The sequence below is a fragment of the Parasteatoda tepidariorum genome, chromosome 2, assembly GCF_043381705.1.
Source record: "Parasteatoda tepidariorum isolate YZ-2023 chromosome 2, CAS_Ptep_4.0, whole genome shotgun sequence".
NCBI classification, from domain to species: Eukaryota; Metazoa; Arthropoda; class Arachnida; order Araneae; family Theridiidae; genus Parasteatoda; species Parasteatoda tepidariorum.
The window spans coordinates 54,960,633-54,984,932 of record NC_092205.1 but is presented as its reverse complement, the minus strand read 5'-3'; the positions used below and the strand labels follow the sequence as shown (position 1 = coordinate 54,984,932).

The 24,300-nt window shown below is 28.2% G+C and overlaps 1 protein-coding gene across 1 annotated transcript in view; it reads left to right on the top strand.

Annotated features, from left to right (window-relative positions):
• LOC107441427 (uncharacterized) overlaps positions 1 to 15,901 on the top strand; it is a 34,485-nt gene extending 18,584 nt beyond the window's left edge. Inside the window, exon 2 of the mRNA XM_016054683.3 lies at positions 14,993 to 15,901. Coding sequence (XP_015910169.1) covers positions 14,993 to 15,690 — 698 coding nt within the window. The 3' untranslated portion in view covers positions 15,691 to 15,901. The remainder of the gene's footprint in view (positions 1 to 14,992) is intronic.
• The last annotated feature ends 8,399 nt before the right edge of the window (positions 15,902 to 24,300 follow it).

The following is a 24,300-nucleotide window of genomic DNA, read 5'->3' as shown; positions in this document are numbered from 1 at the left end:
TATAAAATTTTTTCGTTCTTCGACTGAGTCATATTACTTTAAATACTCTCTTCTCTGTTTGATATTACATTGTAAAAGGTGGATACCTAAATTCACGAAAATTGATTGGTTTTTGACTAAACTGTTTCCTGGGAAACGCAACGATCAACTTTTTTTTTTATAAATTGAGGAAATTTCTATGTTTACTTGCTTGAAAATACGAATTTTTGGATCTGGACCAAAATTGTAGTGGAATTCATAAATTAAGTCATAGTCATACAGGAGTCAGGAAGCAATTACACTAAACGCTAAATATGCACGTTATAACAATCAACATACCATGATTGGTTAAAAGACCAGATATTGTATGTCGTATTGTATTGTATAGTAAAGTGCTGGTATGTATAGTGTTAAAAAAATTCGTGGATAAATGAATGTGTGAATAATATTCGTGAATAAATGAATTGTGGTTGATAATGCATTAAATAAGTCAGGAGTACAGAAATGAAGGCTACATTTCAACTCTTCAAAATATTTCTCTCTATAGAGATGAAATATTTGCTTCTGGCTCTTGTGATCTGGACTCGAATCCTTGTTATGGCTATTGATTGATACATTGTTCTAATTCGTAGTACAGTTTACGCTTTGGTTTGGTTTGCTAATGCTTTTTTAATAAGAAAACTACAATAGTTTTCTGCAAAAACGAATTTTTGCTATTGTTCAAATTTAAAATTACATTTTTTTTGAAAAATCTCACCGTATTCTTTTCTTTCAATTCCTAATCACTTCATTTCTAACTTTTAAGTATTAATGAAAAGAAAGATATACGATGCATATTGGCAAAGTCTTAAGAACTTTTAATACCAGCTGCTTTATAATAACAAAATAACCTGAAAAATGTAAAAATCTCTCAAAAAATACAATAAACATCATTTATTTCAACACTTTAAAAAGTTCCTCATCAATTTACGGTAAAAAAAGTTCCAGTACTTAGGGCACATCATCCGTAATATCCATTTTGACTGTAAAATATTATATCGTAATTTTTACAGTAATATTTATTTAATGACAGTAATTGAATTATTTTACAGTAAATACAGCTGTATAAATTACGGTATACCTGATTGTTTGTTCCATAAAATGTTACAATTAAAATAGATTTTACAGGAAAAATCATGGGCACTTTTTATCGTAATTTGATCCTGAATTTTTAACAGTGTAGAGACAATTTGATTATTTAGTTTACATTTATATTTTGATTGAATGCATTATTTAAACGACAGACTGCATCTAAGATTTTCTTTTAAAATAATGTGCACAGTAATAAAAAAAATATTACTTCCATTCATAAATTTTTATCTAGAAAATAATAGATCATTTCTTGCAGTGAAAAAAGAAATTATAATATAATGTCATAGAAACATTATGGAATACATAAATTAAATGAATCAATTATCAAGAAAAATCATCAGAGGAACACTTGAAAATTCTAAAAGTATTTAAAAACACAGTTCCATTACTTTTAAGAAGTGAAAAAAAGAGCAATGCAACTTTCGAAAATAATGGGATATGATACACTTTTGAAACAACAAGGTACATTAAAGATTTCAAGAACAATATAATTATACAAATAGCTGTAATAATTTCTAAACAACTTCAGTAATAATCATTTACCAGATCATAATTTTATGCTTGGGAGAAAGAACTGCTCTAGTTAAAAGTGAAAGTAAAGTTTATTTGTTGGAATATATTTAGTTTATGGGAGTTAATTATACAAGCCACTAAGTGAATGTTTTATGTTGAAATTTATGTTGCTATTTAAAGGAAAAAATACAGTTGTTTTAATTGTTATATATTCTAGCTCACTAAGCTATTTTTAGAACAGAGACTAGTTATTGAACTTTCTTTTTAGGAAACGAAAGTACGTCTGTAATGTGAAATGTCTGTTAAATACTTAAACAAAATGCCAGTAAAAACTAATGAATAAACTTAAATTTTTGCGCTAAATTTTTTTCTTTGCTTAAATGATATTACAAATGAAGTAAATGAAATATCTTTAAGATGAAATCTAAACCAGTTTCTGATTGTCTAACAAAAAACACCATTAGATCATAGTACGACAGTTGAATGCTTTAATTAGATAAAACAATTACAGACGCTTGTTTTGAATAATAAGTATCTAGCTTAGTTAGAAAATTTTGTAGCGATTAAATTTTTTGTCGATAATATCATCTTATTTAATTTTTATTTTACCGTATTTAACTAAAACAGTCAAATAACCATAAAAAAAGTTAATATTCAAACAGTTAAGAGTGAAAAAAATGTTATGGAATGTTTTTCCCTAATAAAGCTTAACAACCAGAATTCCGTCTGCGACAACTAAGTTCACATTATGAAGCCATTTAGTTACGTGTAGCTTGGCACTGCCCCCATTCCTTGCATACATGAAGATTTTGCTGTGCCATGCACTTTTTAATTGGTGACCATGGGCTATTAGAATATGAAAATATCATTCACGCCTGACGCAACAACCATAGAGCTCCAATTCCCGTTTAAGTTTTTTTAATATGGCTATGCTAATAGTATGCTAGATGTAAATGGTTACAAAACTGTAAAATTTAGTTTTCGCGTTTTCTTAGCCGCACCAGTGGTTAATGGTTTCAAAACCGTAATAGTACAGAGATGTTCCTAACCATAAACTGTATTGTTAATAGAATGGACTGACAGTTGTCTGTTATTTTACTGTAATTTCATCATAGAAATTCTAATAGTATATATTATTAACTTATCATATTAAACACTATATTCATTTGTTAAATAATTCAAAGCTAGCATACTAAAAAAAAACAGAATGCATCTTTTTTTTAAAAAAAATAATCAAAAATATTCAGACATCTGATGGTATAATAAGCAACTTCAAACCGGAATCATTAGGAAACCTGGAACCTCCTCGCGTAATTTTGCAAATACATTTGAATGTATTTTCAAAGTTGTAACCTCAATTCAATAGTCAGATAGATCAAATGAAATTCGTTCTAAGTATTCATAAGAATAGATATAATAATTAATAGAATAGATCATTTCAATAGACAATCGTTAATTAACTCTTTCACACATAGACTCTGTGGCTTTCTCCTTTACCATCACAATCGGGAGATCAAAGACTACAAGATTTCTCCCGAGAATTCCAGAGCACGATCTGCTGATCTCCCGAAATCATCCTCGACGAAATATGCATTCAAAAAGGATTTATTTAAGAACAGCTTAATTATAGAACGTATTTATTTGATCTTAGAATTCTCTATCAATTGCGTTGAGTTGTTACTTGTAGTTTTAAGAAGGGAAAATACAAAAATGGTATGTTGTTAGTTGTGAATATTTATAAATTATTTAAAATACCATTTTGAGAATTAGATAATTAATTTTAAAAATAATTTATTTAAGAAAATCTTAGATATATATCATAAATTCTTGGTTTGGGATTTCCTTACTGGTTGCTTCAAATTGTTGCGTGATGTTTTCAATGAGGGGAATTTTTTAAAATACATTGTTACTTTGAAATATATGTATTTATTAAAATGTTTTTAAATTTAAGTAAATAATTTTTCATAAATTTAAGCGAATTAAGCCAGAGAAATGTTTGGCAAAAGGAGTTTTAAGCAATATTTAATAAATATGTTTTAAAACATTTAGTATACAAGAATTATTTCGAAACTAGCGCAGTATGAATTGTCTAGTAAAAAGCTTTTGCCTACTCTCTATATCACAAAGATATAAAAAAGTTGCACTTGTAAAAGGCAATTAGATCTTTTTCATTTAATATTTTCAAAAAACCTCAGTCAAAGTTTCCATTCCAAATATTTATTTTTATGTCATTAATGCTAGAGTTGTGGTAGTAGTACATTAAATATGAAAATTGAATAAGATGAACTTTTTCATAAATGGAGTTCTTCGATGATAATACCATACACTGATCAGTTCACTTATTCAGATTTTGCTTGTAAAATATATTATTTCTGTATAATGAAGAATTTTAATTCCTCAAAGAATTAGAAAGTTAGATGAAAAATTCTTCACTGTTTCCATTTAAAATATTTATCTGAAGATATTATATCTACCTAAACTAGCAAAACAAAATCCTGATCAAATTACGATAATAAGCACCGACACTCAGAGTGCCGGTACATCTTATCATCGAAAATCTTTTTAACCTAAGCATGTTACGAAGCAAAACAGTAATTTTTACAGCAACAATTAGTGTAAAATAATTAAATCTCATTAATTAAATAAATATTACCGTAAAAGTTGCGGTATAATATTTCGAGGTAAAAATAGGTTTTCCGGTAGAATGAATTTTTTAAATGATGCACAGAAACTGCTGGTATTTTATATCGTAATTAGATCTTGAAATTTTTACAGTGCAGGTATAAGTTTTAGGAAATGGATTCGATAGTATATTGATCATGTTCATGACCAACTCCAGAACTGGAGCAAAATATCTTCTTCGATAAGAGAAGTATCAGTTAGTGCCCAATAGCTGACTGATTAACCGTGGAAAGTTTCTGATGCATTCCAGAACTGACGAAAAATAACCGGGAATAACGCTGGCAGGATAACTGAAAAAAGTTTTTGATATACTCCATCACTGATGTAAAATGTCTACACCGAGTAGCTGATTGCGAGTTGTAGCTCAGTGGTTGGCAGGATAACTCTGGAAAAATTATAATGTGTTTCAAAGCAGATGCAAAATTATCTAGAATAAAAGAGACGCAAAATAAATTGGTATAACGCTGGCAGGATAACCGGAAATTTTTTTTGATAAACTCCATCACTGATGCAAAATATGTATACCGAGAAGCTGATTGCGAGTTATAGCTCAATGGTTGACATGGTAACTCTTTAAAAATTATAATGTGTTCCAAAACTGACGCAAAATTACCTAGAATAAAAGTGACGCAAAATTACCCTATAATTAAAGTGACGCAAAATAACCTCGAGTAACGATGATGCAAAATAACCTGGTATAACGCTGACAGGATAACAGTGAAAAATTTCTGTGATGTACTTTATCATTGACGCAAAAATTTCTGCAAAAATATCTGAAAAGCGGATTACAAGTTATAGCCCGATAGTTTGGTGGGACATCCTTGGGAAAATCTAACCTAAACCTAAAATAAATCTGACGTAAAATAACCTAGTATAACGCTGTCTCAAAATAACCTGAAATAACGATTACGGAATAACAGTATAAAGTTTCTGATTTGCGCCAAAACTGACGCAAGATGTCTACAATGATCATAAGTAGATTACGAATTATAGCCCAATAGATGACTGGATAAACTAGGAAAGCTTCTAATGTAATCCTTTATGGGTAAATCAAAGCAAATCTTTCTCACACAAAAATTTTTGTCCAGGAGAAATTTGACATTTTTCTTGACTTCTATGTTGCCCTGTCTTCTATGTTGTATTCAAAATTACGAGTTAAAATGTTGTTAATGCATCGATTGTTTTAAATTATTCATTTATGTCGATTGAATATTCGTCATCGGAAACAAAATTAAATATTTTATTTATAATTATAAATTTAATTGTTGTTCCTTTCATTAATATATATTATTTAATAAAAATATCTGCTTATAGGTAAAAAGTTTGTCTAGACAATCGTATAAACTTCCGGATAAAACTAATAGATTAGATTTTGCATGTTTAAACTCAAACTCTTATTTCTAAACAAATTTCTTCAATTCTCTTCGAACAAATATTCTTTTACTTTAAATTTACAAACAGTAATAGAATTAGTTAACTTTTTACAAAATTAAATTATGTTGCGAAGTTGTTCATTCCTTATATTTGCAGGATATAAGTAAAGTTTAATTAAATTGATTTAGAGAGATCAAATTCATTTTATTTGTAGCATAATATTCAAACGAGGAAAAAAAGTTTACCTCGAAGATGGAATTGGATTGAATCGTCGAAAATACATTGAAGTAATAATAATTTTTCCGCCAATTAATTTTTCTGTTCACTCTACAAATGGGTTTAATTTATTATTCAAACATTTAGATTGCATTATTATTAATTAATATTTTTGCAGAATAAACAGAAATGTAATAAATATTTTCCATTCAAAGTTTTTAAACAGTTATTAAACTTTTGTTCACAAAGACGTGAAATAACGGAGAATTAATTACTTTATTTTTTTAATCAATGAAATTGTTTAAACGAGATTATTTTGCCAAAACTTATTAAAAATCGATTTTTTTTAAAATTCTAACTATTAGAAATTTTGGCCTTCTGATAGGTTCGCTTCTCAAATTGTATGTCACAGTTATTACGTGCTCATCAAAAGGTTATTAATATTAAAGTTTTAAGGCCAGCTAAGGAACCTAACCTAATATTTAATCAATATAAGTTTAGATTTAAGTATCTTAAAACTAAAGGTATGATTTATGCTTATGCTTTTTATCATGACTTATGACTAATGCTTTTTATGTTCTTGAAAATCAAACATCTTAATTACCGAATTACTTTACAATGACAGATGATTTAAAAAAATGATCAAAGAAAAGGAGAGATAATTTTTTGATGCGTTTTGCTTTGGAAACCAAATACTTTTTTCTTCACTATATTCTAAAATTAATTATAAAACATTAACGAATGGAACTTTCTGGATAAATATTATGAAACTGTATTTTTTAAAATAACCACATTTGATGGAACAATTTTTAGCAGTTTGAGAAAAAAATTGCAATAGAGTGTGTAATTATTTCAGCTTTAGTAATATGAGATGAAACAGAAAATTTTCCTTTTAGATAGTAGCTGATGTTAAACTTTTAAGTAGTATCAAAGCTTTAATTGCCACATAGACTGGTACGACAAACACGAATTTTTCAATGTTCATTCAATGTTTACTCTTACGACTCTTTTTGCGTCATCTATGATCAAATCTTAAATATATTGTAATTTGCATTGAATTTAAAAGTTAAAAAAATTTCATACATTATCAGAATGTTACATTTTAAAATAACATCTCAGAAACATTTTTGAGAAAAAATACTATGAATACTATGATGAAAAATTTTCTCGAGGGCTATTTTCGAAATATAAATCCATAGATTTGTAAGTAGTTGAGCTTAATAAAAATAAAATGATTCATTATATGCAAGTAAAATTACATCAAGCATACATAACTTCATCTTTTATACAGAATTATAATATTAATTTTAGGAACATTAAAAACTAACGATTTTTCATATCAGAAATGTACTTAATACAAGTAAAGAAAATATTTATTATACGGAAACTAGATTAAAAACCAGTGCCATTAATCATAATTTTTTTACTGCGAACGATAGAGCAAATATATGAAATATTATAGCCAAGAACAATTCATTGCACAATACTACACTAAATAAACATCCAACTCCACTATTATTGTATTACAAGAGTAAGTTTCCTTTTTTTAAAAATTCAAATTTAATTCAATCAAACTAATAAATTCTTATTTAATTTTATGTTTCAATTCGTGAGCATTCTATTAGTAAATTATATTAGTAAAATTTTACATTACATAAATTTTACAAAATATTTTACTTACATAATTTTACATTAACTAAACAATTTTTGATTTCTCAATTATAAACAACACAACATAAACATCCGGATCAAATTACGGTATAATCAACTGGTACTTTGGGTGCATAATCCGTAAAATCCATTCAATTTTTACCCTGATTTATACAGTAATATTTATTTAATTAGAGTGATCTGTGATTTTACTAAAAGATTTACAGTAGGTCAGATTTTTGTTGTTTTAAAACATGTTTGGGTAAAAATGGATTTCATGGTAAAAAAAGTTCCGGTACATTTTATAGTAAATTGATCCGAAATTTTTTAAAACGAAACAAATTTTTTTTACAATGAATGAAATTAACGAAATTTTAACCAAACTGTTTTGCAATATGTGCATTTAAAAGTAATACTCAATTTATATAAAAAAAACTTTTTTAGTTCAATTGAAATTATTAAAGAAATTGAGTTTACCTAAAAATAGTCTAAATAAATCCTGAACTTTCAAGTATATTGGGGCTCTTTTCACAATTTCAAGATTCTATTAAATTTTAGAAAAGTTCTGCATTTAACTTAAGTTAAAATGAAATAAAAACGTTTGAAACTTTATCAAGTAACTCTAAATAGATTTTTTTTAAATAGGAATACTTAAATGACTATAATACATTTATTTACAGAACTTATCTTTTTAAAATAAACTTTTATTTGTTTAATTCAATAAGTATAATTTGATTTTTCGAGTAAAGTAAATACAGTTTTTGATATCTAGAAATTGAAAATAATATTCTGAGATGCGATAAAAATATTCTTAAAAAATCTCAAGATCTTGTTTATTTTTCTTTACTCATTATAGAAAAAACTGCTTAGTTGCTTTGAGATAACCTTATATTTCATTAGTAATAACAACAACAAAAATATTACGTGAAAAAAATTCTAGTATGAAGTATTTTTATGACGCTAAAAAACTTTTTTTTTATGAAATAAAAGTAATGGAACTAATAATAACTTAAATATATTTATAAATTGATAATGCAATATGAGAAATTAAGTAGAGGCTTTTCTAGACTCAATTAATATTCATTTTTTAAGGCATAATTTGATTTATCACAGTTATTTTAAGAATCAATCAACTCAGAAAAATAAATAACGCTAAAAAACGTATTTGATATATTAATTTTGCAGCATCAGTATTGCTTTATCAGGCCAAAAACACATAAATAACTACTTTTTTTGAAACCGCAATAAAGACAAACATCGAAAATTTGTTTCTCAAGGCAATTGTTGTACTCAAAGCAATTTCAAGTATTGCTTCTTTACATTCCTGTTCTGCTATTAAAACTTCAGGACCCCTTTTTTCAACAATAAAAAAGCAATTAAACATATTTATAAGACTTTATCTAGAAACCAATTATCAAATTATGGTTTAAATTTTAAAGATTTAAAAATTCATGAAACAAGTAAAGATGGAGATAGAAATAAAATCAATAGTAATATATTATGGTTTTGGTAAAATATTTTTGTTTACTGTGTTATTTACTCAGCTTCTATTGGTTCTGCTTTTAATTGTTGCAGTATGCAGGAAACCTGATAAGTTAATCAGGGTAGTAAGACAAAAATTAATTGTCTCATAACAGACGCATATAGATCTTGAATAAACAGATTAAATTAGTTTCGGTAAATAAGTAAATAAGACAAGACCTTCAAGCAAAAACTGTCTACTTAAAAAAATACGTTTTTTGTTCGAAAAGTAGTTGCTAGTGTGACGAAAACGATTTGCGCGTTTTTCACTCTTTAGGTGCCAATGAATGTCGTGCAAACAATGATTAAAGAATGAAAACTGGTCGATTGCCTCTCCATTTGATCCATTTATGAAAGATACACAAAGGAACCGATCACAGCATTGCCCGTCTAGTGTAAGACTGGGGAGATGCTTAAACTACAGTAGAGAGCTGCTTTGTCTCAGGATATAAATAGTTTGCCTCCCTATGAGTTGCCCCTGGTTCGAATCCCAGCTTTGATTGGTTGGTACAAATTCTGCTCCCGGCTTGCACCGACCACAGTGAGGATTTAAAATATTCTCAGTGGTAGACGGACAATTGGTTAGACAATAGGCTTTTGTACATTTTCCTTCCCGTGTAACGCAAATGGGGTTTAGGTCCATCAAAAAGTTCTACACGTAAACCAGCTTGTCAAAATACTTGCTCCAGAAGTCCCTTTGTCTTCTGGGTAAGGTTCCAATTTACAAGGCTGTGGAGTTGAACATTGATAGTCGTAAATTCAAAGTTGGGCAGGTTGTTCAACGCCTTTTGGAAAACAAAATAATAATAAAAAAAACTACAGCAGACAATCCATTTAAAATTTTCATTACATATTCATGCTGTAAAAAATTGCATCCTTTAACAAAAATTCTTTTTAATTTTGCAGTTAAATTGCCTTTTACGATACAGATTATGATGCAAATCAAGAGTAAAATTTTATTGAATAGTTAAATAATTGAATATTTGCTAGAGTTTTAATAGTTTAAAGTTTCATTTCATTTTGCGAGTTACTTATAATAAGTTAAGGCATTTTACTTCAAACTTATAAAACACACCCATAACGTAATTTAAATTAACATACTAGGCCCAAGTGACCTTTTTAAATTAATCACGCCAATACTTCGAAGAAAACTTACGCTCCCTTTTCACTTTAAACTACCAGTTGAAAGAGCTTTAATAAAACAAAACAAGACACACTTAGTTTAAACAACTGTGCGCATTAATTTATTTGCGATCGATTATTTTTCTGTCAATTAACGGAAACAAGTTGGATGCGAATTTAACAACATTTTGAGCTTTGAAATTAAAATGCAAATAAACTAAGATTCCCAAGTGAGTAAAGTAGAAAAAAATATATAAAAAATTAGTATATTTTAATTGTTTTAAAAATGTGTAATTAGTTTTTCTTAGTCCACAAAACAATATAATAATTGCATAAATAAAGTTTTGTATACATTTGGATAAGATATTGTATAAAAATTTGTTTAGCTGAAAATTTTGATTCTTCATTTTTAAAAACATATATATATATAACAATAAATATTCTTCTAGTATATGCATTAATTCAAAGGAGCTCGAAGGCTGCTATTTTAGTTCTATGTTTAATTTTAATTTTATTTTTTAAATATGCATTATACAGAAATGAGAATAAAATTAAAACTTGCACTCTATAGTCATAGTCTCGTAGTCATTTTTTTTAATAAGGTAACTTTAATGCTAACTAAGCTAATTTTGATTTCAACTGATACTTATATACTCTAAATACTCACTAAATTACGAAAAATAATTATTTAAAAAAATCAATATTGCAAAAAAACAAAAAAAAACAAATTAAAAAATAAATATAAATGAACAAATTATTTTTATTGTTAAATTTCAAGGCATTAAATCGTCATAAACAATAAATTTCACGAGAACAGTTATTAGTGTTGGGGTCATTGTGGGAATGGTCCTGAAGAAAATGACATTTTGCTTGCAAAAAGATATTAACAAAGAGCAATAGTTTATTGCTGTTATAATAATAGCGCTAATATAATCGTTACATTTGGACACGCATCAAAACACACGATTCCTTTTTTCTAAAAATCTTTCGCTGCCTGAAATATCGATTATCTTGTGCTGCCATCTGTTGATTATATTATCAAGTAACCTTTCGATTGAGCATCGATTTTCTTTTTAATAATTTATAATTATTTTTAAAACTTTTTTTTAGTAGCTTAAAATCAATTATCAACTCGGACATCATAAATTGACATTTTTTGTTTAAAAAAATATTTAAAATAGTTTTTGAAATTTTTTTTAATGTTTAAAATTTCTGTCATTAGACAGAATTACAATTTAACTCAAAATTTTTTGTGAATTTAATTTAAACTTTACAGACAAAGCTTAAATTTCAGACCGTGTTATTGCTTAAACCTTAGAGAACGGCTCAGTTTAGAATAATCATTGCACTTATTATAAGTATAGGCAAAAAACATTACATTTACGTTTCACGGAAGTAATAAATTTAGCCAAAAATATTACACTTTCTCAGACCTATTTCAGCAAAGTAGTATCATGAAAGGTTCACTTTGGCTGGCATTAACAGATTATTGGTAGTTATTTTAAAGTTGTTCTTGAAATTTAATACTTTGATTATAGTAGGAATATTTGAGAAATATTTCGACAAAGAAACATTTCTAAAATGGGCCAAACTTAACAGAATTATCTCAACATAGCAGAATATTTCAAAAATAATTCAGTGCAGTAATGTGTATTTCCAGGATTGAAACATTTTTGAATCTGATGTGTAAAACATTTTCCCCTTCTGAAATGTAATTTAATTACTTTGTGAATTATATGTAGATGTAGTTAATTATTTTATATTTTTACACTAAATAACTTTATACTAAATACTAAATTCATGCGGAATATATTCAAATATTTTTTTTATATTTAAAATTTTAATCATTCTATTCATACACATAGATATCTTATAACATGTCGGTAAAATTCCTTTAACTAGAATTTTTCTCATTATTAAATAATTATTTATTTAACTATTGCACAGTTTATTTCAGATCCTCTTAATTTTAATTATTCTTCAATCGACTTTTTATAACTAATTTAATCGATTCATTTTACAAGAATGTGATTTTTAAATAAATCATAATACATTATTATAATTTTTGTTGAAATCTTATATTGGTATTATAATATTGTGTTACCATTGTTATTATATACTGACATAAGCAAGTCTATCCTAACCTACGCATTAATCATTGCAAATTAATTAACATTTCTCATTTGTCTATCTTGTACACTTGCGATTTATTGCACAAATTTATTTACAAACAGCTTACTTCGAAGCGTTCTTTGGTAGAGCGCGCCTGTATATTATTATTTTATACAATGAACTTGGACTCCAAAGTTAGTTTTAATAGTAACTCGAAAGGCTTTCAAATTTCATTCCGCATGAACTTTACCTTAGGGATGAATTTGAGTTTTCAAGATAAGATTTATTGAATGCTCAAGCCATATACCCAACAATGTTGCTAGAACTTTATGCGTGATAGCTACTTCTGGATAAATGTTCTAATGGGTGTTATAAAATGAATATATGCATGCAATTTTTCTGATCTTCGAATTTGACAGAAATTATACCGTGTATTAGTGCTCTATTTTATTATTGAAATTAAACCAATTTGGTTTTCAATTCGTTATTTCTTTTATGGTAAATTTTTACGGTGTGCTACTTATTTTAGGTAATATGCTTTTGTTATTTGTGTATGAACACATATTTTTGGAAATTTAATATACCACATCCCTACCAATATAAATCTTTACATTTGCTTCAGAAAACGCTATTTTTGTGGATTTTCCATCAAAATTTTAAGATTCCTTTCAGATTTTACTTTTTTGTTGTTGTTACAAATAGACTTCTATAGTATTTTTTGACTTTCCTTTAAAAATTCAGCAGACTTTTTGAATGCATTTCATAGTTATTTTAATCACTGAACATTTAAAATGTTTAAAGAATTTTTATGCTTTTCATAAATACAACGAATGAGCAAACATAATTTTTCATAGAATGTTCTTTCAGATGAAACAGATTTAAATATGGGAGAAACTAAGAAATAAAATTTTTGTAGAGTAAATTTTTGCAAATGTTGTATTTTTATCTATTATTGTTCTTTTCTATATAAAAAGAAATTAAATACTGAAATTTATAGGGAAGAAAATGGTGCTAACATTGTGCCCACTTTTATGAACTTATTTCGCATCCTCTTTCTTGCAGTATATTAAAATGCTGTATTACATTTTTTTTTACTATCAATATTCATTGACATGAGATAATATCAACCATTTTTAAATACTTTTACTAAGGAAACTAATTCCAACAGAAATTAGAAACTTTTAACACTTATAAATTGAAAAGAATATTATTTTATGTCGTAAACCTATAAAGCTACAATCATAAAATTTCTATATCAACCTTGTTTACAAGTTAAATGAAAATAACTTTATGAGGAGCTAACAGAAAAACAACGAAACTTCAACAATACACGTTTCCTTGAGGATAATCGTTCAGCTATTTAAGCAATTTTCGGCACGTCCTTTGAAGGATCAATTGAGCGTTTTGTTCCTTAATCGATATCAAGACACTGCAACCAAGTTTTATCCATGGAAAAAGAAAATGAGCAGACAACAGATGTCAGCAGGGTGCCTTCAGCAATACCCTTAATCCCCTCAGATACCAACTGTTTTCTTAATAAAAGGGGTTTAAAAGACCAAAGACAATGCGTCTTGTTTATGATTACACACATGGGGCAAGTACTGATCCACCTACCTTTTCTCTGTCTTTTTTTAGGACGTAGAGGTATGGGCTAATATTCTCTAATCCCCTCCATCCTGTTCTTTGACAACTTCTTAAAGATTAAAGCACTGCATACATTTGCTTTTAACAAGAATTTTTAGAGTACGCAAATAATTTAAACAATACTTAAACCCCGAGTACATACATCAGATTTAAAACCAACAATAACACTTTGTTTAAAGTTGATATTTATTCTACGCCAATGACATGCAATAAATGAGTGACTAAGTAATTTATGTCTTTATTTTTCAACTAGTTTTATTTATAATGGATGTAAGTTGCTCTTTTTAGTTTTAAACAAAATAATTGGTTCAATTAAAACTGATTTTACTATCTTTATATTTCAACACAGATTCCCATTCTAAGTAATTTTGATTTTATATACGGAGATAAAGTAGTTTACGCTTTCGGATTTTTATGACTCATTAAATGCTGAATTTCTACTTCCAGATACATAAAAAATATTGACCCTTATTACCTTTTCCTCATATCTTCATACTTTTTGAGGATTAAGATTGGTTTTTGTACTTCTTGTAAGTATAATAGAAAATTTTACAAAATAGTAAAAATCCATCTTATTTTTTAATAAATCTAAAAAAAAATCTTTGAATTTAAACTCTCGCTGCATAAAATTTATTATAATGGCATATTAATGCTATTCGGCATATACATTATAAAAAATTGATGTAACAAGTAACCGGTACTTTCGGTCCGTAAAATCCTTTTTACTGTGAAATCCATTTTTACTGTAAACTATTAAACGACATTAACAGTAACATTTATTTAGTTATGATTCAGTGATTTTACTGTGATTATTACTATAAAAATTATGGCACAGCATATTTTTTTTGTTCCTCAACATGTTCCGGTAAAAGTAGATCGGAAAATTTTTACAGTTTGAATTTGGTCATCGAATTTTATCAAGATGCCGTTTTTTTTCTTATAACTGTTTTAGTTCTGAAGTTAAGAGGCCGTGCAAGTAGATTGAAATGAATTATTGCTTATGTTTCCATCCAAGCATTTTGTAATATTCTTTTATAAATTTTCGCAGGTTATGAACTATTTGATGGGGAACACCCTCATGGACTTCATCCAGTGTTACGAAATGAAAACAAAGGATACTTGTCTCTACTAGAAGATCCATCATCAAGTGGAGTGCTGTCCTATGTTAGACCAGGACGGAGAATGCTAAAGCTTCCACAAACTCTTATTCCTTACCCCAGAACGGGTAGAGTTACTGACGAAGATTACGATTTTACTTACATACCAGATTATTCTTGGAGCACTAGCCAAGAGACAGATCTCCTTGACAGCGTACCTAAATTCACAGCAAGGCTTGGTCGAAAAAAGCGATCCCTAAGTGACGACGATTCTGAACACAATGGGAAAAAAGAAAGCCAAAATAGGCATGAGTTAGCCAAAGCAATTCTTGACGAATTTGAGGAGTTTGAGCCAGATTATTACTTCAGGCAAAGCCGACGACCCAGTAGCCGAAGCCGAAATTCTTTTGTACCTCGAGTTGGCAAAAGGGTATCGAATGAAGATTATGAGGAACCTGAAGACAAACGTGCTGCTGCATTTACACCAAGAATAGGCAGGGCTGCTCTCATTCCAAGAATCGGCAGGAACGACCCAAGATTCAAAGTTAAAAGCAGAGGAGCTTTCATTCCACGAATTGGAAGACGAGCTTCTTTGATGCCCCGGATTGGCAAATCACAAGAACACCATGGCGAAAGCGAAATCAATTAAAATCAATTTATTAAAAATTTAAGATTTTACATTTTATGAACAGTAAATTGTGTTTTAGCTCAGATGTTCACAAATTTCCTTACTTATGTACTAAATGTTTTATACAGCATGGGGAAGAAATATAATTTTATTGGAATTCCAATAAGTCACGAAAGCATGTATAATGCTGTAATAATGAAAAATAAAGCCAAAAATATCTATGTTTCCTAAATTCTTTAGTTTTCTTTACGCTCTTTTTTCTTGTGATTTATCAGAACGGAGTATCTGTTCAGCCGTTTCAATAAATCATATATATATCGAATATATCATAATCAATAAACTCATATCGCTATTGAAGCAAGCTTCGTCCGATTTTTAATTTTGATAATCATGGCGGTCACTTTTGCAGTAGGATCACGTATTTTTTCTTATGACTAATTAGAAAAAGCTAGCTCTAAATTAAGATACTCTATTCTGATGTTTTTTTTGTCTGTTTAAGATTAAGTGTCACTGCTCGGTATTACACATTATGAATTGATGTTTATAAAAGGTTAGGGACTAAAAGTTAACGATACTGCTCAAATCGGTTGATTAACGTTATCGCTATCGTGCCGATCCCAGAAATTGGTTCAATAACAAACGAGCTTCTGCTTGGATTAGTTAATATAAAGTGGCGCTATTGTCAAAAATCTGGAGAATATCGGACGAAATATTTTACCGAAGAACGGTTTAATGCTTTATCAAAAACTACTTTTCGACAAATTAAAATGCACTACTTTTAAAAACACCAAGAATATTAATTTAAATAATAAATTATACGACAAATAATATTATAATTATCAAACCTTTGTCCAAAAGTATAACATTACAAGTTTTATATAGATCATCATCATATATCACTTATTCAGAAATAGTTTGAACTGTTTAGAAAACATATCATATAAGAAATATGCATTTACTTTTGTAAAATAATAGCTAGATGCGCATTCCTCTTGTAGGATGACTAGAAAAAGAAAATAATCAATAAATCATCACTGAGAGCATACGAAATCATGCAAAAAATTTAAATGCAATAAACAATTATTAAAGGTAAAGAAATTCCAATTATTTACTTATTTATTATTATTTGTTGCCCTTCACGGTTGCTTTACGTTTATAATTAAGAAAAAAATTATTTTAGCATATTATCCTATTAAAATTATAATCAACTTTATTTAAGATCACTTGGCATAATGCTGTTGCTCGTGGTCAACTCATGAGCAATTCATATACCACTTTCAAGTAATTTCCTCTGGTATTTATCCAATCGAGAAGCAGTAACATACTTATTTCCTCAGTATTTATATTAAAACTGCTCAGTATTCAGATTTGATAATTACATGATTGCCAAATAAATCAGTCTAATACTTTTAAGCTATATCAGTATATTTTGAACCTATTTCATAAACTCCAATATTTGAGTTTTGTGCCAAATGCATTTATCAGTGGCAGCAAACTAAAGCGGGAATTTTAAAAACAAATAAAATTCTTATAACCCCTTAATAAAGATTTAAGAGTATGAACGTTATGTGCTGGGTGATCTTGATACATTGCTTAAAATATTTATAAGTAGTAGTTAGTAAAGGTTCTTTTCATTCTAATTCATTAAAATATTAATACACTACTTTGTGCTAATACTGGAAAAATATTTTCAGACATTACGGAAAATTCGCAGTAAAATTCCTTATTAAAACTGCGCCAATCACCATTAAAACCAGTTGTACGGAGAGCCCCTGAATTAGAGGGGCCGACTTATCATCCATTTCGGAACAAAAGCTTTTCCTATATTAATGAAGAGCTACAAGATTTGGCAACTTATCACTACAAACGGCGTTAACCTGAATTATAGAATAATCAGTAAAGAAAAGCGTGCATCGATTAAAATTGTTTTTCAAAAACTTTTTTTTATGCTTATACAAATTCACTCCGAATTTTTTTACCGGTTAAAAGTCTTAAATAAAAATATTGTGTATATGCTACATGCCAATTACATCAATATTTTTTATAAATGATTTCAAAGTAAATTTGGCACAAAATTTTATGTTTCTGTTAGATTTGGGTTTTTCCAGTTCTTTTTCAGATTTTTTTTAACAAAACTAAAATAAAAAAACATGCTTTGGCCTGAAATATTTTTAAGTATGTTTTTACGATCGAAATAATTAAATTTATCATGCAATATTCTAAATGTAAATATCTACAATCGTGAGAAGTAATAAATTTTGCTTCAAAATCAAGAATTAATCTGAAATTGCGACATTGAATTTTCTTTAAAACATAAAAAGACAGGACGAATTAAGATTTTTAGCCATTATCTATATATATATATATATTTCTCTTACACGGCACCAAAAAAAAAGCCTCATTACAACACCCCGAATGGCAACGTTAGAAAATCGACCAATGATTGTTGCTAAAAATGTCACATGGCAAATCTAGTTGAGGTGGCTCAACATATAGCGCTTTTAAAAACGGAAACAATAACCAGAGTAAGCATTATCAGGTTGTTCAATTCCAATTCATGCCCTAAAAACATGATAATACTTAATCTAAACTCAATTAGGAATTAATTAATTAATTGAAGTGAGAATGCTTTAAAAGGCCGCTGTTGAATTGATATTTTTCTACTGGGAGCTACCTAAACGTCTAAGTGTTTGTATTGAATGCATTAAATTTTTGTGTAGACTATACTTGAGGATGCCCCCGCCAAGTTGTGATCGCGATTGATCGCCAAGCTGGGCGATGTTGAAACCAATCGTGATTCTGATTGGTTTATATTTTAATCGTGATTCTGATTAGTTTAGAATTTAGCGTTGTTTTTAAATGAATTATTAAATGTAATTTCAGAGATCCGTAAGTTCTACTTTGGATACCGGCTGGTAAGGTTATTTTTGCTTTGGGTACTAAAAATGAATACTGTCAATAAGATAAATCTTAAGTTTCTGTACGATTTTAATAACAATGAAAAAAAACAGTGATTGACTGGTGTATGAATGAAGGTTTAATTAGTAATAGATATAAATGTCCTGTTTGTGGGTTACCACGGCGTTCCGGGCAAACAAGTATGGCGCCAAACATAAGTCGCCAATTTCGCCAAGGGGCACCCTCAAGTATATTTTTCCCGGGCTTTTAGACGTAATAAAAGAAAACGTGTTCGAAGAACCCAAGAAAGTGTTGAGGAATGTTATGGAAGACGTAGATTGCAGAGATCAAGTGCAATAATAACTGTTCAAGATGTAACAGTAGTTGTCGAAGAGTATAATATTGGCTCAATGACGGAACAATGTAGTTATTGTAATGCTTACAAGGTCAGACTTTTGAGAAAATCAGTTTAGTATAGACTAAGCAAGTTTTTAGTCATGGACAACTTTATGTTGGCCTGTCAAGAGTTAAGTCATTTATTTGACAGCCTTTCAGTAATTGCTCCAAGATGCCAAATATATAATTGTGTTTTCAAAGAAATTCTAAATGCTTAGTGTTAATTTCTTAGAGCTTAGCAGAAAAAAATGTTTTTTCGAAAAAATTTAATTGAAACTTCTATAGGCAGTAGGCAAGGGGAACTGCCAAAATCAAAACTCCCCGATTAGAAATGCAGCATGGTGACCTCCACGTGGTTTTTCTCGGGTAATGCTAACAGCCATGCATTTTAATTTAAAGTATGTAAAACATCCTTATTTTGTTTTGAAATGTTATGTACTTTATCACAAATGTTAATTAATATAGAAATTGATTTCAATAATGCTGATCACCAAAAAATATTTCATTTGGCGATAAAACAAATTTTTGTGTTCTTGAAAATGAAAGACTTTTTGAGGGTTATTATCTCACAAGGAAAAGTTAGGGTTTAAAGTTTATATTTTTAAATAATAAAATTTTTTTCTAAAACTTTCAGAATTTCTAGCATTAACTAATTTATTATACACATTTAGTTGAATTTAGGTGAGTAACTGCAATATTTGATAATTTATTTTGCTAATATGTTTCTCATTTAGCTAATGTTTTGATTTTTTCACCATGTACAATCTAAATAGCTAATATACTTTTTTAAAAGCCAATAAGAACATTGATAGAATTCTTCTACATAAGTACAATACTATGTCTTTGATGATAAAATACTATGTCTTTGATGATAATATACTATGTCTTTGTGATAAAACATTTTGTTCATTGGCGAGCGAGCGCAGCGAATCATTGTTCACGGCGTGAACCACACAGGATTGCGTAGCATTTCTCGGGGGTTGGCGAGCGTTAGCGAGCAGGGGGCGGACCCTCCTAGTTATTATATAAATAGAATTAACAGAATAAATAGAAACTAAAGTTTTATGGATAGGGAAAGAAACGAAGCATGATAAATTTTTAAATAATTTATTTAAATAAACATCTGATTTCAAATCACATTTTCATAACATTTATTTAACTAAGTAATACATAAATTAAATCACATTAAAAAATTTAGAGTTTAAAATTTTTAAACATACTCCCCTGAAATTTTCTGATACAGAAACTAATTATTTCAGCAATTTAACACAAAAATTTCAAAAACAACTAACATTGATACAATCAAAAATACATTAAAGATCGCATATTAAATAGATTTTTTATGATAAATGTAAACATATTGTTTGAACTTTAGGCGATATATTACCATAAATAACTAAAAATTGACTTAAATGAGCCACGATTAAAAAAGTAACTACTTGCTCTTAGTGAAAAAGTAATACAATAAAAAACAGGTAAATATTTGATTTTAACAAAAAGAAATACTTAAAAGTAAATACAAAACTTGGCGATCATGAAATAAGTTTGGCGAATACTTATTTAGCCAATCTCTTGCCTTTATTTATTGGTTTTATTGCACATTAACACTTTAAACAAATCAATAAATGTTGTTTAAAAGTCATATTTTTTATAAATATATACTTAATAAATAAAATTTTCAATGAAAATTTCTATATTTGGTGCGTAGTTAAAATTGCACAATTCAAGTAACATCGAAAGTTATTCACTTATTTAAAAAAAAAAAAAAAATAGACGAAAACAAGCATTCAAAAACAAATTCTGCCAACTTAATATCGTTTATATACTAAATATATAAGCAAATAAATCTTATAAGTTATAAATAAATGCATATTTACCTCACATAAGCGAGCTCCACCAGGTTTAAAAAAATCGAACCCAAAACTTAAATAAAAATTACTACTTAAAATAGTTTTCATTGTTTTAATTTTAGCAATTTGCACAGTCTAAAAAGTCGAAATATTCCTTTTATATTTTAAGAACTTACAATATACCTATTTGAACTTTATTTTTCAAAAAAAAACAACAGAATGGAATTGACTAATTGAGAAATTGAAAATAATAAGCTTTTTTTTAAAAAAAAAAAAAATACAGTCTAAATTGATATTTTTTGGTTTCCTTGTTACTCATCTAAGCTTATTACCTTAATCCTTTTGCAAATAAAAAAATATTGGTACATGAAGAAATTAAATTTTATTTATGATAATTTAAATTAATTTTTTCTCCCTCTTTCTCTAAAGTTTAGCACAGAATATTGTTAAAAAGATAAGGGGAATGTTTTGACATTTCTTATGGTTTGAAAAGAAAAGTTTTACAGTTTTCTTTAATCACGATGAATTATTCAGAGAGCAATTATACATAATTAAGTGTAAAAGGATTTAAGAAAAGAACGTGTATCTAAAATTATGTCTAGACACAATTTAGACAGAATTTAAAAAAATCAGAAAAACTATTAAATGATATTGTTGCGATTTCTTTCTTTTGTGAAAGCAATTTTATTTAAATTTTCATAGACACCGGGAGATTTTTCAAGATTCTTACAGTGGAAAAAATTTACAAGCGTATCTCAAATTCTGCATTTTTGCATAGAGTATTTTTGAAAATTATTATTTTTTTTCGTTATTACACAAGTTGTTGAACTAGTTGAGTTTGCGATAAATCGTACAAACTATGAATTAAACCTGTGTGTTTCTCCATAACTCGTAAAATTTTTAATAAATTTAAAAAGAGTCGTTCTTGCTATGATTTTTTTGTTAAAAACTATAAAAGATAGTTAGTCTATATATTCTTTTTAAATTGTCGTAGAAAAGGTTTTCACGTTATCATTTTTGTAGCCATATGAATTAAATAAATATAAATTAGATAATCACTTTTTCAATTATTTATGTATAGTACAAATTTTGCATTCTTCCGCTAAGTTTCATTTCGTTTTAACTAAAATATTTAATGAATCAATTCATTTAAAGTTGTATTTTATGAAATTCTTTTACTCTAAAATTTCAGGAAATCATATAACTGGAGATTTAAAAAATGCACTGAATAGAGTTTTTAAATTATCGCAGAATTTCCAAAAGGGACACTTACTTTGAACTTATTTTGATTTTATATGTTAGAAATTTATAGAACTATAAACAAAAGGAAGAAACAATTTACTTTTTAAATTATCTTATCTTAGTGATACGATCTTGTGATATAACACATTTAGTATCGGTTGTAGTTAAACTTTCAAGCCAATTTAATTTGTATGGTTAAGTTAACAAGTTTAGTAACGATATATAGAGTTCTCAAAAATAAACACTGAGTATAAAAAATTTTAAGAAGAGAAGAGGAAAAGATATCCAAATAAATAAACATAGACATTCTGAAAAAATTACAAAAAATAATGTCTAAACGTATTTTTGCTAAACCGCACAAGCTTTCTTCCAAAATTTTGCATGGAAACATCTTTTCATGATTATTGCTTGAAGTTGGAATCAATCTTCGATTATCTGAAATAATTTGGACAGAAACTATTTCAGGTAAACGAATTGTTTTAGAGATCAAGATGTATCAGTATACCATACATTTTTTTTTATCAAGATTGGAAATTAAGTTCTCAATATATGATCAATAAAGTATGAAAGGGAAAAATATTAAAAATAATGTACATCGGCTCACAAAATAGGCAAGGAAATGCTTTCAGCAAAGGTTTTCATTAATGTCAAATTTGACTCACACCTGATCCCTAAGCTCTGGGGAGCAGAAACTTTAGAATCTTTTATAGGAACACTACCTTTTTATCACAGATTTAAACTCCCCAAATAAGTACCCAAATTCAACTTACAGGTCATTTTGATTCATGGATGGCACGGCTATCACAAATAAAATGAAGTACAACTTGATAAAATTGGAAATATCATGAGAAACCAGAGTATGTCTTTTTTATTTTCTTGGAAACATCTATGAAATGTCAAAGTCTATCCTCAACCCAGAATAAATTTTACATTATGCAGAACTAGCATAAATGATTCAGACTTCAAAGGACTGTACAAGTGCACGACGTACAAAAATGATTCAAGTCATGCATAGAAAATTATTCACACTCTTAAAGTTTCTGATTCATGCCACAAATTTTCCATGTACGAAAACTTGGACATTCAAAGGGTAATCAAGTTCTGTTCCTACAGTGCACAAAAAATAAACATACCGAACTGAATAGCGTTTGATCTACTGATCGGATCTCGCAAGGGAACGCAAATCCTTCAACCAAGTTGCTCTGGATTGTCATACCATTCCATAAAACTACATATAAGAAAACAAAATGAAAATGAATGCCTCTGCTGACCTACGAGACCTACGAAAAAGCATAAGGAATAAGAACTGGAGTAAGACAGATATTAAGGCAGTGCCAGATAAGCTTCGCCGAGATACAGAGACACCTTTAGACTCCTAACAGGTCATGATTGTCTAGGAGAACACCTGCATCGTATAGGTATTTATGACCATCCTCAGCGTCAACTGGGTAGTTCTGGAGCACCGACGAATAGAGAGCAACTCCATTGCTGTAGGAGGCTCCACGGACTTGACTCGGAGACCGCAAGATATTGGCATGCGAGAGAGCTTTTGGGAAGATGACTTCGGTCTTTTGTTATTTTCTTTTTTTATAGTTCCTTTGTGTTTTTGTTTGTATTCCCTGCCATTGGAAATTTAAAAAAAAATGATCGGATCTTCCCGTTCCAGGACTTAATGACTTAAAGGGGTGACTTCAAATATGTCAATTAATTAGAACAGACGATAATTCAAGTTACGAAATCAGACATAAAAACGCAATTTTTCTGTGTGTAAAGAAACCTCTTTTTTGATTGATTCGTATTTCTGACTCCCAATCTAGGAAACATGGTCCCGATAGTTTGCAAGAGAGCGGTCCCAAATTCGGATTCATAAATAAATGTTAATTTTTTGCACATTTCGCCGCACCTCGAGAACATTTTAAGCGAATTGAAAAAAATTCGCATTCGATTATAAAATTCGTTTATTGAGAGATAATTCCATGCACAAAAATAGCTTTTAGTAAATATTTTTTTTTTATTATTTCACTTAATAGTCGAAAAAATTTTGAATTGCAAGGTATACAATTTTTTGCATCATTTTAAAGAATGTAATTTTACATGGCAAAATACAAAATTTAAACGAAATCATTCAAATAGTTCATGAGAAATATAAATCAATATTTAATCAAATATTACAATTCACTTCATAGATTCTAAAATCTGAATATTAAAAATATTAAATAAATTGCAGTAATAGCACACATGAGTA